This window comes from Perca fluviatilis, chromosome 10, assembly GCF_010015445.1.
Source record: "Perca fluviatilis chromosome 10, GENO_Pfluv_1.0, whole genome shotgun sequence".
NCBI lineage: Eukaryota > Metazoa > Chordata > Actinopteri > Perciformes > Percidae > Perca > Perca fluviatilis.
Window position 1 is genome coordinate 28,122,550 of NC_053121.1, and position 18,624 is coordinate 28,141,173.

General features: G+C 37.1%; 2 protein-coding genes across 2 annotated transcripts; one reads left to right on the forward strand and one right to left on the reverse strand.

Annotated features, from left to right (window-relative positions):
- Positions 1-2,576: 2,576 nt before the first annotated feature.
- On the reverse strand, positions 2,577-4,130 carry LOC120566555. The gene is made up of 5 exons (XM_039813077.1): positions 3,869-4,130; positions 3,253-3,609; positions 3,005-3,142; positions 2,801-2,859; positions 2,577-2,711 (listed from the first exon to the last, which is right to left on the reverse strand). Exons 1-5 carry the CDS (start codon positions 4,128-4,130, stop codon positions 2,577-2,579), a joined length of 951 nt encoding a protein of 316 aa, XP_039669011.1.
- Positions 4,131-11,637: 7,507 nt separating this feature from the next.
- On the forward strand, positions 11,638-15,184 carry LOC120566556. Its single transcript, XM_039813078.1, has 4 exons — positions 11,638-11,687; positions 11,830-12,174; positions 12,270-12,605; positions 15,093-15,184. The coding sequence occupies exons 1-4, from the start codon at positions 11,645-11,647 to the stop codon at positions 15,182-15,184; spliced, it is 816 nt and encodes a 271-aa protein (XP_039669012.1). The 5' UTR covers positions 11,638-11,644.
- Positions 15,185-18,624: the final 3,440 nt, after the last annotated feature.

The window sequence follows — 18,624 nt, forward strand, 5'->3', positions numbered from 1 at the left end:
TGACAATCAACCTATTCTGTCATTTAGATATGAGGATGTGTTGGAAAAAACACAGGAACATGTTTAGTGTTAAGTGGTTGAAAAGATTATTTTATCAAATAATTAAGACAACACATACACAGCAACAATCAGGTACTCACAAACATTTGGAAATAATTAGATGACCTGTGTCTGTATATTTAATTGGACTGACATGGGAAGTTTTTAGATTTTTTCAAAACAGGTTTGTGATCCTTAAACAGTTATTTTTCTTAAATATTACCACAGTGAAGGTTTGGATCAGTGTCTGAGGCATTTGCCAAACTCTATAAAAGTATATCATAATTACCTTTTATTAACAAATATATCCCACTCCATACAGGACTTGTATACCGCTCCGTGGATGCACAGTGATACATTCCCTCATCTTCTTGGATTGTCCTCAGAATGGTCAGGTTGCTAAAATTGTTATCATTGTTCATTTTCATTCTTGATTCAGAAAACTCTGGTGCATACTCAGGGTTTGTAGATTCACGCTTTGTCACAATTAATTTCAGAGTTTCCCCGGCACTCTGCTTGTACCAGTCGAGCTGTGGACGGCCAGTCTCCTTATAACGGAGAGCACACGTGAAGGTTGCAGGTTCACCAAGTCGAACTATGCTAACTGGAACTAGTGAATCTAAAATAAATGAAAACATACAATACATCAAAAAGTAAATGACAATTAGTGTATTATGCATAATATTTATCATGCAAAACCTCCATATGCAGTAGCTAGTTGGCATGCAAATTCTTAACTGAATACTTGCACAGAATAAAATAGCACTTACATCCTTGATGAAGAACAAGCAGTGTAACCCATAACAGGATCATCTTGACATTGTGTCTTGTGAGGAGACTTGTTGGTTATTTTATGAGTGAAGGAGGTGAGATGAACCTGATAGGTCAGATCATCAATGCATCTTGCATCTGATTGGTTATCACAAACATACAATCAAAGTGCATTTACTGCCACACTGGGTTTTTCCTGTTCTGTGTGAAGTGTATCACCTCTCATTCTTATCAGTTCACTAAACTATTTGATGTTAATACACATGCCTGTTTTGTTTTGTTTTTTTTAGTTCAGTTACTCTTTTGAGAAACTTTTGACTCTGGAGTTATCATTTTGTTTTCCTTTTCCTACCTGATCAGCTGCTAACATCTTGCAAATCTGCAACCAGGAATGATTATTTTTCTCTGATTTAGAGACCAGCATGGACATTTCACTGCCCCTTTAATGACATCATCGGACGATATCTGACAATCATTCGCTGTTTTTTTCAGAACCACAGCACTGTTTAATGTGTATAGGAGACGCCAACGCCAGGCTCCTGTGTTGCCCACTTTTTTTTTTTTCTTTTTTTTTTTACTTTTTTATTAAAATGTTCACAACAAGTGACAAACAGCACACAACAAAGCATAGTGAAAACTGTGTGTCACTTCCCCTCAAGTCCCCTACCCATCCACAAACCAACCCAGTTCAGGTCTAAAACAGATGGGGACACACAACACGGATCCATGCACACTGACAAACACACACCGGTAAGGGCACACAACATCCAAAGGATAAAAGTAAAAAAGATAGACAAATTAAAAGAGATACAGGAAGGGAGGAGAGTCAAGTGGAGCAGTCCAGAAGGAACTCAGTTCTTCAAGTCAGGAGATAAACTGAGGGAGTCAACGAGTTCTAGGAATTGTCTGTTGCCCACTCTTACTTTCTCAGCCTTTTAACCACGTTACATGACTTCCTGCTTTGTTCCTGTCATAATTAATACGGCCACTAAAGGGCAACACCCGACAATACACCTGAAAACGTAAATTTGGGTCATAATTGCTGGTTGTACCCATTGGGTGTTTTTTTGTATGAGGACAGTCTCTTTACACTACACCATACATGTTAACCTGCTAGTGGCACTAGATGAAAAGTAATGGGAACACCAAATTTATAATGCATCCTCTGGGGGGCCATGAATGTCTGTACAAAATAAACTTTGTTTGTGCTCGGTGGAATCTGTTGTTGCCCTGATTGATTCAAACGCTATTTAGATCTCAAGTTTATTTGAGCTTAACAAATACTCCATTTTAAACAGTGTTTAGGGATGTGATTGCCCCGTCAACCTTCTCACAGTTCTCTTTCAAGATGAATCTTCCAAAAAGCCAGATTAGGTCAGATGCATCATAACCCTTTTGAGTTTTAATAATAAACTGCACAAAAACTAAATAATAAATGTAATAGCTAGGAACACAATTCTACAACCTACAGTATATCCAAAATGAGGTTATTTTTGCATGATACTGTTTCATTTTCTTTTCTGAAGTAACAGGACTCAAACATATTATTAAATGTTTGCAAACAGTTTGGACAAAATATATTGATAGTATGCATATTATGCATAAAACATCTTTAAGTGTATGGATACATTGCTATATTATTTGGTATATCCCATATATTCTAAGGTGAAATGCAGCGCCAGTGCTGCTAAAGCAGTACATTTTCCACACATTGTGCCACAGAAAAATAGCATTAGCATCAATGAGAAAATTCATTATGTTGATTGTTAGCGTGTTGCAAAAGCCCTAACATCACTGTAGATCGTCTCATCCTTTGCTGTTGCATTTTTTCTCCCTGCGTCGTCGGGCTTTTCTCCCTGGTAAAGCCGGTAAGTACAATAAACCAAAGAGTCATCATGGCTCTGACGAAAGAAAGTTCAAAATTTAAAATGAGAGAGCAGATTCCAATGCATGCACATATACAGTATAGCAGCATCTTTAAAGTCCTCACCTGCTCACTTTGCTGATTATCGCTGGCTGTTGCAGCATTTGTTTGCAGAGTCACGGCAGCTGTAATATTAAAACAATAAGTATTATTTGGATCTCTTGTTCTTGAAGATACACAATACTGTACTTGTCTTATACACAGCACAAATGTGAATCCAATTATGTTTGGGAAAAACAGTTTAATAGATTGATGAGTAATGTCTCTTACCGTTGCAACAATTACAGGATTTATTCCTGATGGCATAAACAAGGAAGGCTATAACTACTAGACCTATAGCCAAAGCAGCACACAGCAGAAAGAGAATTGTGTTGTTGTTCTGTGAATCACACGTGCCAACAACTGAAACTTAATGAAGAGAAACACATTATCAAAGTTAAGAAATAGTAGTAAATAATTTACGTTATTAGATAAAATGGTGGTAATTAAACCATAACATAGAAATACGTTGCCATTACCTTCACTGTCCAGTTTTATTCCATTTCCAAATAATATCTCTCCACATGTGGCCACAGCACAGTAATAAGTCCCAGCGTCAGAAGAGCTGACGTTCTTGTAGAAGCTGTAGATACATTTCTGTGGAGAGAGAGCTTCGGGACTCTTCTCACATCCATCATTATTGTTTCCTTGGGCGTAAATTAAACTGGGATGAGATTTATCTGATCCGGCTCTGAACCAGAACACACTGTGTTCTTCTGGACACGTCTTGTTCTCTGAGCCAGAGAGGACTAAACACTGGAGAGTCACTGAGTCTCGTGGACCGACTGGAACAGATGGAAACTCCAGATTGACGGCAGTGATATCAGGTTCTGGTCCTAGAAAATAAAAACAACATACACTATAATAAACAAGTTTTTCTCAATTCAATTACATTACAGGAGGGGGATGTAAGTTACAATTATCTATTTATAAATAGTAATAAGAGTCTTGTGAATATATGCATCATGCAAGCATACAATAACTTAATATGTACAAGTGAGAAAAATGAAAACATTAAAATGTAATTGCTGTTTAAAATTATGTATAATTCTGTAACACTGATTTATCATCTGGAGTTTCTGTTGCTGTATTTACCTTTGATTCTCAGAAATATTCCTTTTGAAAATGTCATGTTGCTTTTTCTGACTTTGATACAGTAGTAGACTGCAGTATCGCTTATCTGTGTGTTGGTAATGTGTAGAACAAATGCGCCAGGCTCTTGTTTTGCTGTAATGCGACGAGTCTCAAAAACATCAAAATCATAGGCTATTGTTCCTCCTAAAATTCTGGAAAGGTTCCAGAAGCAAGTCTGATCCAAAATAAGTTTGTTGAATGCCAATTTTTCTTGCGGGTACATGTTAGAGTCACATTTTGTCCAACACCAACAGTCTTTGTCTCAAAAGTGTGATCGTCTGTGCATCCTGAAAAGAAATAAAATCAGGACAATGATTAACAACAGAGATACATTCATATGCCCTCTCTATGAAGATAACAAATGTATTTTAAATATATATTTGAATTCTAATGTGACCTTAATATTCCTCCTAATTTTGAGCAAGAGCAGCATATAACATATGATAAGCATTTTCTGTTCTTTCCACATGAGAGACTGCACCTATTTTAGATCATATCAAAAGATGATTTAGCTTATTGTAATTATATCAAATGGGAGGGAACTTTTTCAGAGCGATCTGATTGGCCTTTCCTTGTGTTGGCGTTTAACCGTACTACCACAGTGGAAATATGTCAACCAAAACTTTCCAACTTAAAGACATGAAACAACACCAGCTTCTGTCATCTCATGTTTGGTTCTCAGGGTGGACGTTTACAGTAAACAAAACACATATTTTATTTACAACATTTCTCCTTTGAAGAAAATCAACAACAGCAAATGCAAATTTCTCATGGCCCTAATGTCATTTGATCTTGAAGTGAACTCATTTCTCACACTCGACATAACATAATTTGATTTCCATCTGCAGATTGGTCCATATTACGAAACCAACAATCTCCAGACAATACAAAATACTAAAACCTGAATGGATTTGAAAACATTTTTGATTTTAAAATAAATAGTTCAATATCAATGGTTTGAAATAATCAGTTTCTACAATATCTGTGCTTGGCAGCTACAGTATGATTAAAGCTTTAGAGCTTAACTTTTTTTCATATTAATGAACGTCCGTTACGTTCAAGCCATTGCCAAATGAGTTGATTCAAAGCTAGTTAAAGGGGCTCTAAGTGACTGTAAAAAATATGCGGTCTCTGTAGACAGCCCAGGCTCCACAAATGGCAACAAAAACAAACTGCCACACCCCCCACAAAAAAATAAAAAAAAATTTTTTACCAAAAAAAAAAAAAAAAAAAAAAATAAAATAATTAAAATTTTATTTGAAGAAACCTACTTACTAAAATCCCTCCAAAAACACCCCACCACTCTTTTTTTTTTTTTTTTTTTTATAATACTTTTTTTTATGTGGCGTGAGGAAGAAAAAAAACCTTACCATTTGTAGAGCCTGAGCTGTCTTCAGAGACTGCATTGTTTTACAGTGTGTTCAGGGACAGGCAGCTAGTGGATAGTGAGGAGATGTTTGCTGTATGTGACGAACAATGTTGTAGCCTGAAAACCCGGTCATATGACTTAGAGCACCTTTAAGACAATCGGCTCCACAAAACTCTCTGTATTTCTCTGTATGGCTATGTTTAGGTAATGGTATCATCTGGTCTGGTCTGGACTTTCGTGCGGTCAGTCCGTCAGTTAAAGTTTTCTACACCTTTTTCACTCACACATTTATCAAAGCAGTGACACCATAAACCTTCTGCTCACTGCGACTGCACTTACAACTGCCTGGTAGTAGTCTTCCATTCAGCAAATTACAAGTAATTCCACTTATCTAGGTATGTGTGCAGCCCACTGTTACAAGACACAGTTTCTGAGAGAATTATACTGGGGTGGTGCTATTAATGGTTAAAATTCAATGCTAAACCAGAAAGTCAGTAATTCCATTAATTTACATGTAATACCATTAACCTGCCCTTGTCTGTTTTTTGTGGTCTTTCACATTGTCACTTGTCTGTATATTGAGCCTTTATAGGTGCCCTGCCACATGTATTTCATTACTTTGTGGTGATGTCTGAAGTTCTACCATGGACTCTGTAACATTGTTTGTTGAAAAAATGCCTTGGTTACCTTGTTTCAAGCCATTCTAGTTTGGTATAGACAGCCTGCAGGAAGACTCAGCTCGATTTCTGCCAGTTCTCATTAATATTCAACAAGCTAAGCTGTTTGAATCTGATTGACTAACAGCTAGCCAATGAGAGTCTGGCTGTCAGCATCCTTTACCCAGCGCAACTGGATGAGATCATAAATAGTAATAAGCTCAGGCAACATGATGTCAGACTGACCAGCTTTTGTAATTGTCCTGCTTTCTCTGCTTATTTATTTTCTGTGGCTAGAGCTGACACAGAAGGTAGCAGTTCATTTTCACATTCACCACATAACACAAACACATATGGACCTAACATATTTCAAAAAATACAAGGAAAAACGGTTTTGTGTGACAGGGCACCTTTAAAGCACTGGACGGTACTACAAATCATCTTCACATCACTGCCATCTGCTGGTGAAAACTACATGACTCGTTTAACAGCAGAATAGATTTACATACTTTTTTGTTCATTAGCTCATATAACCTAATTATAAATACTATTTTTCTTATGACAATTTAAAACCCAACGGGTTGTCACTACCACTGAGATAAATTTAATTTAAATTTATCAGATTCATTTGTGTGAATTAAATAAAAAGACAGAGATTGTCACATTGAAAGAGAGCCATTTTAAATAACCCAGGACAAAACGAGAGGTTCCACATCATGAGTGATGTCCTCGCCCACTCTGTCAGTCATCAGTTGTGAATCATATCAGCAGAAAGAGTACAGCAGGGCTGTTAAACTGTCCGCTATGTTGACACTATGTGCAATTTAGTTTCAGATTCACCTAACATTCATGTGTGTTCTTGGGGGGGAGGAAGTAATAAGGACACCTCACAACTAAAAGCAATCCAGTAAACTATCTCAAACTCATCAAAAGATTAAAACATTGCATAGTCAGAGTCTGTTGATACTGTATTGTCTTGTTGATCTTGTATCTATCAATACATGAAAAGTACTTTGCAGTTAAATATGCAGGGGATGAACACGGGGATAGAAACTGTAAAATATAATTCAAACACTAACGATAAATACATTTGTATGCTGCCCTTTATTTTCTTTTGAATGTGTGTGTACAGACACACATTAACAATCGCCACTGACAAACAAATGATGCGTGGAAAATTCAGCTTGGTTGTGGTTGGGCTGCCAAAACAAGGTGTGATTTCAAAAGCCCTTTTTCTTCCTGTCATTCTCACCATTTTAGTCTTAGGAGGGGGGTTTGAAGACAGCAAAGCGTGTGCAATAGTAATAGTTTCATTGTGCAGGCGGGTTACACAAACCCACACCTGGTCAGTGGTACAGTATTTTAGTCGAGCACTGCCAGTGAGCGTGAGCGTGTGTTTTCAGTGCAACAGGTTTTTGCTGGTTGCTGTTGAGAGACAGGGGAGTGCAACACATTACATGTTTTGATCCAGAGCTTTATAAAAAGGTGCAGAAAATCTTTTTTACTCTATTGCTGCAAAATCCTGATCTCTTACTCTACATCAATTATTCATGCCACGAAGACACCCAAATATATGATGTGTCTTCGTAGAATGACTTTCATAATTTCCTTGGGCTTTACGTATTTATCAGAGTCCAACATGCAGTTTAAAGAACACACAGCAAAGGTAACTGATATATACGTTCTCAAAGGCACACAATGTGCCTGCAGGAAGAAGGAATCATTATCACTGTGTGGTGGACTCAAATGTCCTGTTTACTTTCCTTAGCAGTGTGATGCACAATGCAAATTGTTAGAAAAAAAAGTGCATTGGTGGAGTAAGATACGAAAAGTAGGGGAAATTGAAAACAACCAGGTATACTGGTTAAACTAAAATTAGCTTAATCTTGTAGCGCTTCCCTTCTTGCACCTCTAACCTCACTACATATCCTGTTGATACGCAGAGGCAGATCTCTTCTGAGTAAACAGCCTTAGTGGTTGGTCAAATATAGAGAAATGGCCCACCACAACTTTTGTCTGTCAGTGCTGTTGCATGCCATGGCCTTGCTTGTTGTTTCCAAGGCAAATTGCCTTTACAAAGTGCTGTGAGACTAGAAAGACAGAGTAGTTGGACCAAAACATGTTTTATAATACATTATTTTGCAAAAATTCTGAAATTAAAATGTACTTACAACATAAAAAGCTCCATTACTAAGTAACCCATCGCTGACCAATACTTTACCAGGCCTAATTGATGTCCTGTAGTAACACCTGTAGCAATTCCTAGAGATACTGTTTTGAATTCCAAACAAAGTGTCCTAACATGTCACTTATAAGTATAGACACCCTGATAAAACTTACCCAGTTAGAACTGAGCTTTACCTGGACAAATTTCCAGTCAGCCTGTGTAGCTAAATCCTTCAGATAAGGACAAGAACATTTCAACAGAACATGTTTTCAATCTTCATCTTTGCAATAATCAATCAGTGTCTTTCAGAAAAAGTCAGAATTTTCGGAGGTTGTAAACAAGCCTCTTAACAAGTACGTATGCAATCTCAGAATACACATATGCTGCATCCCTTGTAAAGGGAAAGTAAAAGACAAGCATTACCAGACATCTGTGGTGGTTGCAACTACAAGCGCTCTGTCTTTTGCTCCCTGAGGCTGAGAAAGCCATCTCACTAAAGGTCCATATAGTAGATGTTAATTTTACACATTTTCAAAAATAAATAAAAAAGAAAAGGTATTTTTGAATGTAGCTTCATTAATATTGCTAATTAGTTTTTTTAAACTGTGTCTGATTCAGTTTATTATGATCATGGTTTTGATAAATTTAGGGCAATGTGCAATGTCTGCATTTGAGCCAATCAATATGACTTCTACTTTGTAAACTTTGATCATACTGTGGCCCTGAAGTGCAAACCACAGCAGCAAATCTGAACAATGCAACAGCAACACTACAGCATCAGTAAGACTGAAATGGGAAGGGTAGGTAAATATTGGACACTGATCCTTGTCCTGATTGGTTCCATTGCCTTTAATTTACAAATGGTCCGTGGCAAAATGCTATCGTGTTGTGGCGAAATGCTGTCGTTTTGTGGGATTTGCTGTCGCGTTGTTGACATTTCCTTAGCCTGGTCCTACCAGACTCTCCATTGACAAGTGTTAACTTCCTTAAAGGCGGGTACTCTGTTGAAGTTTAAAACTATTGGATCTGCCCAGTGCCACTCTGATCTGCCATAACCAATCGCTAACGTTTGGTCGTGACGTCAGCTTAGCATCGCTAACGTTTGATCATGACGTCAGCTTAGCACCGCTACCGTTCGCCTTAGCCAACTCCTTCACCACTAACGGAGCAAGCTGGAAAATCTAATTTTTCCCAAACAGCGTGGGGAGGAGGGCCACAACATCATGGCCACCAACAAAACTCAGCAAAGACTGTTCTTGCTCGGGCTTTAACTTCTGGATATTCGGCAGCATTGCCACAACGGACCGAATGGCTTCGCTCGCATCTTTCTCCGCCGCCATTACGGAACTCACCGAAGGTTACCAAACCTCAACGTCATCGTTCTCAGCCACTCCCTTTGTTCGCTGATTGGACTGGTAAAGACTGACTGCAGAAAACCCATGAATATACTGCAAACCCAGACGTAGTACTGAAGGAAAATGAAAATTGAACGGAAGTATGTATGAGGGTGGAGTCAGACTAACATTTCCTACCCCTTTATAGGATTTACTCTCAAGTTGTGGGATTTGCTGCCGTGGTTTGCACTTCAGGGCCACCGTATGATCACCTTGTGACTACATCCTTCATTTGGGTGTGAAGACATAACACACGGTGCATGAGAAGGGCTCTGTGTCACAATGGGAGGACTGGCTGCTTTGATTCTCCTAAGTACATTTTGTAAGTGGACTTGTAAGATGACTACTGCTGTAAAAATGTTAGGTCATCCAGATTTTTAGACAAACTATTTGTATTTAATGGTCTTCATTGTTTTTGTCTTTGTTCTTTAGCCCTGATTCAAACTTCAGAGGTTCCTCATGAGATCTCTTTGACTGTGGTTGAACTGTTGTTTTACTGGTATAAGCTGATGTTTGGACACATGGTCCAAACTGTTGCAGCAGGAAATTTTGACAAAATAACACTTAGAGAACCATTTACTAACTCAAGATTCACAGCAACAAATGTGAACGCTTTCAACATTGGGGTTTTGGAATTTATAGAGTGTGGTCTAGACCTACTCTATCTGTAAAGTGTCTCGAGATAACTCTTATGATTTGTGATATGTTATGATTTGATACTATAAATAAAATTGTATTGAATTGAATTGAACATCAGAAATGTAAGCAAAGAAGATTAAGCAACATACTTGTGTCAAGCGGGATGGGCATACACAATGGAATTTATTAACGTCACACTTTTGACTGTGAATGGTGAAGTATGTTCATTTCAGTGACCTTGTTTACTGCTTTGTCGATACCAAATAATCCAGTAATTAACCGCCTTTTTGTGAATCACACAGAATTGAGCAGAAATCTTTCTACATGAAACAAAGGAAATTGAGTCGGTCCAGCCGGGCGACTCAGTGACTCTCCAGTGTTCACTTCTCTCTAAGACCAAAGGAAACACAGATCAGTGTCCAGACTACTGTGCTGCGGTCACATGTGGAGAGATCCTGTTTGACTAAAGTAGAAACAAGTATGTTTTTACACTTATATTAATAATGACTTTTTATTTTTTAATTTCATGTTGAAAAAGGAGGAGAGAGCAGGTCTGCCAGAGTTGGCCAATTTGTGTGAGAGGGAGGCGGTCCGTCAGTGATTAGTCAACTGCATAACGCATATCTACAGCCGAAGATCATCCATTTTGTTTGCTAAAGACCATACATTGACGAGGAAAATGCTGCGTAGTAATAGCTGATAAGGAGTGCTGTTAGGCTAATGCTAGCCTAACATTAGCCTTTTCCTCTTCATCCCAGTTTGCCTACGCTCTCAACCCGGCTTGCATGCACTTGCGGTTGGCAGAGCTGTGTTGATAGACCTCGGCAGTGTTGTATTCGGTCTCGTCACAAAATCAACGGCATTGTTGCTCAGTGTTGTCTCAGTCTCAGACAACAAGGACGGGACTTTATTTATTGGGTGAGAGAGGTAGAGATGTGACAGCAGACAGCGGAGACGGCTTCTATGAATATACTCCCCTTACTATGGAAGTTTAATCACCTCAGATATGATTGCTATTTCAGTGTTAACAAAAAATAAAAAAACAGAGAGGGAGAGCCTGTATGAGGCAGAGGCAATAATACAGTACATTAACAGTAATAGTACTTTGTTTACATTTCTGAATGTGCATTTGTTAAGCACCATTCAATTAAAATGTGACTTTAAACTAAAATAATACAGCAGATTATAGTTTCTGTATTTATTACCAAAGCATTTATCAGTAATACAGTTAAAATGGGGGAAATGTGAGAAATTGCATTGCAGGTCGATTTTATGTGTGCCCCCTTAATTCTCTGCCTGTGCCCCTATTTTTTTGTTACGGGCTACAGTGCTCCTAGTAAAAAGTTAGTCTGGAGCGGCGATCGTGGATTTGCTAAATTTAGGAGGAAGTGCATTTACTGTGTTTCAGCCAATCAGGGCATTTTCCACTTTGTACACTTTGATGATCGTGTGACCAAACCTTCATTTAGGTAAGAAGGCATCAGTTGTGCAAAAGAAGGGTGTTTAACCACAATGATTGGAAGACTGGCTGCTTTGACTCTCCTAAGTTCAGTGTGTAAGTGCAACTTTAAACAATACAATTGTTTATATTGAACTGCGTTGAAGTGTTTAAAGACATTGATCTTTCTGAAGGTTGATACTTTGCAATGGTCATTATTTTTGTCTATAATTTGTTATTGTTCATCTATTTTCTTCAGACCTGATTCAAACTGCAGAGGTTCGTCACCAGATTCCTTTGACTGTGGTTAAGGTTGGTGGGAATGTTACTTTGCAGTGTCCACTTTCTGAAATGGAAGGCAAATTCTTCTCCTGGTATAAGCAGCCTCTTGGATATATGCCCCAAACAGTTGCTACAGGAACATATACTCAACAAAAACTCATAGGACAATTTAACAATCCACGTTTCAAACTAACAGAGGGGAATGCTCAGTATTTTCTTAACATCAGAAATGTCAGCAAAGAGGACGAAGCAACATACTTCTGTCAAAATGGAACAGCATATTCATCGAGTTTTGCTACTGGCATCTTCTTGGCTGTCAATGGTAAAATTTGTTATTTCCATGTCATCACTACGTTTTTATGTCAAACAAATAATATCACTAATTCCTTTTGATGACTTGTTTACTGAATCATGCAGATCGTAATCAGCAGAAATCTTTCTACGTGGAACAAAGTCCGGAGACTGAGTCGGTTCAGCTGGGCGACTCAGTGACTCTCCAGTGTTCCCTTCTCTCCAAGACCAAAGGAAACATAGATCAGTGTCCAGGTGAACACAGTGTGTACTGGTTCAGATCTGGATCAGGAGAATCTCATCCAGGCATCATTTACACTCACAGTGATGAAGGAGAGGAAAGAAGTTGTGTCTACGGTCTGTCCAAAACTATACAGAACTCCTCTGATACTGGGACTTACTACTGTGCTTTGGTCACGTGTGGAGAGATCCTGTTTGGTGAAGGAACTAAAGTGGAGACAAGTATGTTTTTACAGTTATATTAATCATGAAATTTTTTATGTATACAAATTGTTTGAAAATTGTTGTCTCAATAATTTCCAAGTAATTTAGTCATTTCAAATATCTTGTCAGACCATTACAGTTCCATCAATTGGGAAAACATGTTACTGTGATGAAGAATTATTAGCAACATCACAGATGCGCTCAGTTTTGGTTTTCATCCCAAATAAAATGGTAGTTCATCTGGTTAAACTGTCAGCATGTTTACAACCGGTCTGATCGCTCATGTTTCTTGACACATTAAATCTTAAGTGATGTTGGGATGTTCAGAGATCTATTACTGTGGTAAGTACAATGGTATCATAACTGATAGAAAAAAATGTCCAGAACTACCAAAATTAAACCATAGTTTTTATATTCATGGATCATCTCACAACTTGCTGTTGTTCTCTGCTCAAATTAACCTGAAAGGTGCACAACATTTAGACTTGAAATCCTGAAAAACGTAAAAGTAAAAGAAGGAGAGTTAACCCTTGTGTTTTGCTCCCGTCGAACATGCACTTGTTGTCCTCCAGGGTCAAAACTGACCCAGTCTGTTTTGCCAGTTTATAAAGCATGGAGTATAAATTATCACCCAATTCTGTGTTACATCTTCATAGCCAACTTCTTTCCAACCTATTACCACTAGTTTTACATTTATTCTTTTAATATATGGTCAAAAAAACGCATTTATATAAAGTTATACCTAATTTCTGAGTTATAAAAAGCTGAAATTATGAATTATTTTGACTAACAGTTGCATTCAACAGGAACATATGTTGATGGTTATCACAGACTGGTATTAGTTTAGTCAGGATACTGTTTTGAAACTATTTAAATTTTTTTAATGGCAGCCAATAATCACACTTGTTGACCCGGTCTGTTTTGCCTATTAATAAATCATAAAGTATAAATTATCACCCAATTCTATTTTACACCTTCTTGACAACTTCATTCCAACTCATTACCACTAGCTACCACTACTTAATTTACATGAAATAATACCTAATTTTTGGAGTAAAATAAGCATAAATTATCAATTATTTTCATTATAGTTAAGATCAGATGAATCTATGTTTATGGATAATCACTGACTGGTATATGTTAGTGATTTGTCAGGATACTGGTTTGAAACCATTTTATTATTTTTAATGGTAGCCAATAATCACATCTATTCCCAGGTAAAAAGTGAATTGGTCTGCTTTGCTTGTTTATAAAGCATAAGCAATTATAATTAATCACTCAATTCTGTGTTACTACTTTAATCCAACTTCATTCCAACTCATCACAACTAGTTTTACACTTAATCTTTCCATTCATGGTCAACAGTCCTCCTTTACATGAAATGATACCCAATTTCTGACTAAAATGAGGATCATCAATCATTAGTTGTTTTGGATTAATGGCTGGTATGTGACAATTATTAGCCAGGATATCCCCAGGTTAAAATTAACTGATGCAATTGTATTCACAAGCAACAGAGAGCTAACAAAAAGGAAAAAACTAATTTACGGAAAATTGTCTCCATTTAGGAAAAGACACATCAAAGGTGTTATAACAACAAGTATACAAAGTTGTGGTTTGAAGTTGTGTCTGTATGTTTGTATTCGTGTGTGTGTGTGTGTGTGTGTGTGTGTGTGTGTGTGTGTGTGTGTGTGTGTGTGGGGGGGGGGGGGGGGGGGGGGGGGGGGGGGGGGGGGGGGTGTGTGTGTGTGTGTGTGTGTGTGTGTGTGTGTGTGTGTGTGTGTGTGTGTGTGTTCATCAGCTGTAAAGCAAAATAGTGCCCCATTGCACCACCGGTGTGGTCATTAGTTTTACTTGCGAAGAGCATCATTGGGAACCATCCATGTTATTTTTGGTTAATTTGGTTGAAAGAAACCCATATTTCTGATAAAGAAACTTTGAAAATGGGTCAAATTTGACCCATTGTCTAAATGTCTATATCAGAAATATGGGTTTCTTTTTAAGTACCTAATTTTGATTACCCAAAAATAACATGGATGATTCCATACAACGCGCTTCACAAGTACAACAAAAATCTCTACTTTCATTGAATTTTGAATTGCATTTGAAAAGAAATAGAAATGTTTCGAAATAGTATCTCAAATGAACGTTGACATATGCCATTCTGTGATTATCCTTCCTTTAATATTAGTCTAAAAAATTCATAATTTCTATGTTTTTAACTCAAGAATTAGGAATAATTTTCTATAAATGAGGTTTATTGACCATGAATGCCAAAAATAAGTGTAAATCTAGTAACATGTTGGTGGTAGTGGTGTTTATACATGGTAGTGAAAAGAAGCGTTTGACGTCAAAAAAGTGCCAAAAACATTGATAAAAGCGCCAAAAGAGACAAAAACTTTAGAAAAGGTGATTTTCAGTTTTGACCCGGGAGGACGATGCATGGTCAAATGGAAGACAACACAAGGGTTAAGTGTCTGCTGACTTTTTAAAATTAAATTTCAGGACAAGAATGGGACCCAGTTGTCATCATGCTCGGGATACTGTTGGCTCTCTGCGTGATTGTGATTGCCATTCTTATTTTCTCACGAAACTGAAGGTAAGCTTAGTACACAGCAAAGATGAAGTACATAACATGTATTCACAGATTGTTTTGTTCCCTGACAATAAAAAAAAATATTATTTAAGGATGGTGATGCAGAGGCATTGAACTACTGGATCACTGGAATTCTCCACAATGATGAAGAAGAGGGAGGAAAAAAAGAGAAACATTACTCTTTTTGTTTGGGTGAAATCCACTGATTGTCAAGAAAAGGAGTTCAGCTCTTTATATGTAAGGAAGCCATCTCAGTATGAATTGCATGGATAAAGTGTGTGTTAATACTAACTTTGCATAAGATTGGATGTGCATTGTTAATTTACACTTAAGGCTGGAATTATATTTCTTCAAAGATACACAAAAACAATATACCGTCGCTGTAGGGCAAAAACCTTGTATGTACAAAATCTTTGCTTTTCAGGAAATGTTGACATCAATTAAATTATTAAATTATTATTATTAAATTATATATGAATAATTAATAAATATTAAATATTATGAAGCTATTTTACTCAAAGTCAAACAAAATCACCTCGTCACTTTTTAAAACCTACAGATGTAAAGGGCGACCAAAAGCATTTATTTATAAAAAATATAAATGATGAAATAGGGAGATACAAGGTTTCTCCCTGAGAGCAACGGTAATCAAAATCCACACCATTACAAAAGACATAACCATGTTAAGGTCTCAGAATGACCCCAGTACATCTGTGTGGCTGTGGAAGCATCTACATCCTTATGTTGTGTTTGCTAATGTTGCTTTGTTGAAATAATAGAATGGACATTTCTGATGATGCTTGGAAGATTGATCACATCTTCAATCATTAATAAAAGGTTTAATGAAAAAAGAAAGGAAAATGTAATAAATCTTCCACTGTCATTTTTGGAAAAAGGTTGAGTGTTTGCATTGTACAAGCTGAGAAAGTGAGTTATCCTTCTGTTAGCATAATACCTAATATTGCTTTAAATTTGTGTTTAATATCATTAATCTGCCACTGCACTAATAACTTGTCCTTGTTATATTTAGGGTTCAAACTCTGAAGGGGTGGAGCCTTATTGATTTTGTGCCAGTTTGTTATCAAATATGTTGTCTTTTGTCGGGGCTTAAATTGACGTGCGCTAGAGAGGTTTAAAGACATGAAACTTGTCACCATAAATGGAAATGATGTGGAAATGTTTCACAAGAAATTTGACTCCAATCAGCCACATGGGGGCGCTGTAGCTAACGGCCAAAAACACAAAATTGGAAAGGCCACGCCCCTTAAACCGTTGGTCCGATTGACTTGAAATTTCACACACATATCCAACTTAATGTGCTCTACCAAAAAAACTCCTGGACCATAAAAGTCTGCCCTGATGGATTTTTTGCTAATTTGCATAATGTCAAAAACGTAATATGACATCTTGTTTTAGGACTTTGAGGCCATTAACAGCATTTTTTGTAAAGTATTGCAGGATTGAGATACGCATTTCTACTATAAAGCCAGATTGGTCAAAAAACATGGCCGCCATTAATAATTTTTTTTTGCAAAGGGCAGGAAATTGGACATAACTCATTAGCAATTTTTCCAATCATATATTTTGTAATGTATCTTCAGTCCGTCTTGAGGCATGGACCAATCGAAACATTTTAAGCTCAACCTATAGGGGGCGCCACAAATATGTACCTCAATACCTGAGTATTAACCAGGATCGTAAGTGTCATATTGCATATTTATTGGTGCATGTTGGCAAGGCCTATTTAGCATTATATGCCTTATTAATGCTGTGAGTTGGAATGAGCTATAGAGATAAAAAGTTTTCATCATAAGTGGAAATAACTTAATGCTTTCATAAAATATGATCCCAAACGGTCTGATGGTGAAGCTTAAATTAACTGCTGTAAAAGTGAAAACTTTGAAAGGCAAAGCCCCTCACAACGTGAGTCTGACTGACTTGAAATTTGAAACACATTCACAACTCAATGCTAAAAAAGCCATAAGCAATAAAAGCCACCAAAGAGATTTTGCTAATTTGCATAATGTAAACTTTTTCTTTACATTTCTGCCATTTTGAACAGTGCCTTTTTACCTTTTCAGCGAGGCAAGTGGAATACTAATTATTATTATTTTCAACATAAAAGCTTACAGGAGTACTGCATATTTAGATACAGCTCCCATGGTTGCTGTGGTTGTTTCCATGGTGCTGAACTGACTAAGAAGTACATTGTTTTCTCTTTCTTTTCAAACCTGAAAATGTTTTGTGAGAAAACGCAAGTTTCTTTGGACAACAAAGTATCTTTTTTTTCTCCCCCATGTCCGATTATGGGCTCCGTATAAATGACAATACATGCAGGCAAGTAAAACTACATCAATCGGGGCCACTGGTTAAACTAAAACTAGTACCTTGTAGCTCTTCCTTCTGGCACCTAACCTGTTGAAGCCCATCATCAGGTCTGTTCTGAGTAAACAGCCTTGGTGATTGGTCAAATGACAATGAGAAATGGCCCACCACAGCTTTTGTCTGTCAGTGTAGCTTCTTCATGTGGCTTTGCATATTTTCAAGACACAAATTATAATTGCCTTTATGAGGTACTTTGAGGCAAGAAAGGCAAAGTAGTCATCTATGGTCAATCTTGTTTTAAACAGTATTTTTCAAACAATCCAGAAAGAAAGACTGGGTGTACGCAACATAAAAAATCCTCTTGCTTCTTTATCTTTCATCTGTTATTGGGGGAACTTTTGGTGGAAAAATATACAGAAAGCTGCTTAAAATCACTGTCAATCTTTCTATCTCTTTGTTTCATCGCCATCTTTCCCTTACTTAATAAATAAAGTTTTTTAATCATGACGAGTATTTGTTATCTGAACCCTGAGTATTTAGTATTTTGGATAGCCATAAGGGGCTGTGTGTTTTAAATGAGTACAAATCTGCCATGTCCATAGTCTTAACATGTAACAATTGACATCACTGCACTGAAATATCTCACATTTTCAGACACAGTAATGTCTCTGCTGTTAAGTTACTTAAGTCAGCTTTTATCTGTGACTGTGGGAGGAATCTGAGAACAAGCAAACATTTCACAGAAAGGCCCAATGCTGCATGTCGATGTGATTGTACTGTAGAGCAGATGAATTGATATGATTTGTAGACTTTATGTAAAAATCACTTTGTTGCCAATGTATGTACAGTATATTGATCAAGGCTTAATTAAGGTTTTATCTTTTGTTATCTAAGTATGGGACACAAGGACAACTCAATAGTAAAATTAGTAAATAGTAAAAAAGAATAAAGATGAATAATTCTGCCTCTTAATGACCAATCCTTTTGATTTTGGTTACTTGTTGAATTTTAAGTCTGGGCTTCAGTGACTTTGGTGAGTTACAAAAAAAGAATCTTCTGTTCCCATTTACCTGATTGCACAACATCACATTAATATTTAATGACAACATTTGGAAC

Coding starts and splice junctions, on each gene's coding strand:
- LOC120566555 (XM_039813077.1), bottom strand. CDS start 4,130: ATGTACCCGCAAGAAAAATTGGCATTCAACAAACTTATTTTGGATCAG. Junction 3,143..3,252: donor AATAAAACTGGACAGTGAAG/GTAATGGCAACG, acceptor CTCTTCATTAAG/TTTCAGTTGTTGGCACGTGT. Junction 2,860..3,004: donor ATCCTGTAATTGTTGCAACG/GTAAGAGACATT, acceptor TTAATATTACAG/CTGCCGTGACTCTGCAAACA.
- LOC120566556 (XM_039813078.1), top strand. CDS start 11,645: ATGATTGGAAGACTGGCTGCTTTGACTCTCCTAAGTTCAGTGT. Junction 11,688..11,829: donor GACTCTCCTAAGTTCAGTGT/GTAAGTGCAACT, acceptor TATTTTCTTCAG/ACCTGATTCAAACTGCAGAG. Junction 12,606..15,092: donor AGGAACTAAAGTGGAGACAA/GTATGTTTTTAC, acceptor ATTAAATTTCAG/GACAAGAATGGGACCCAGTT.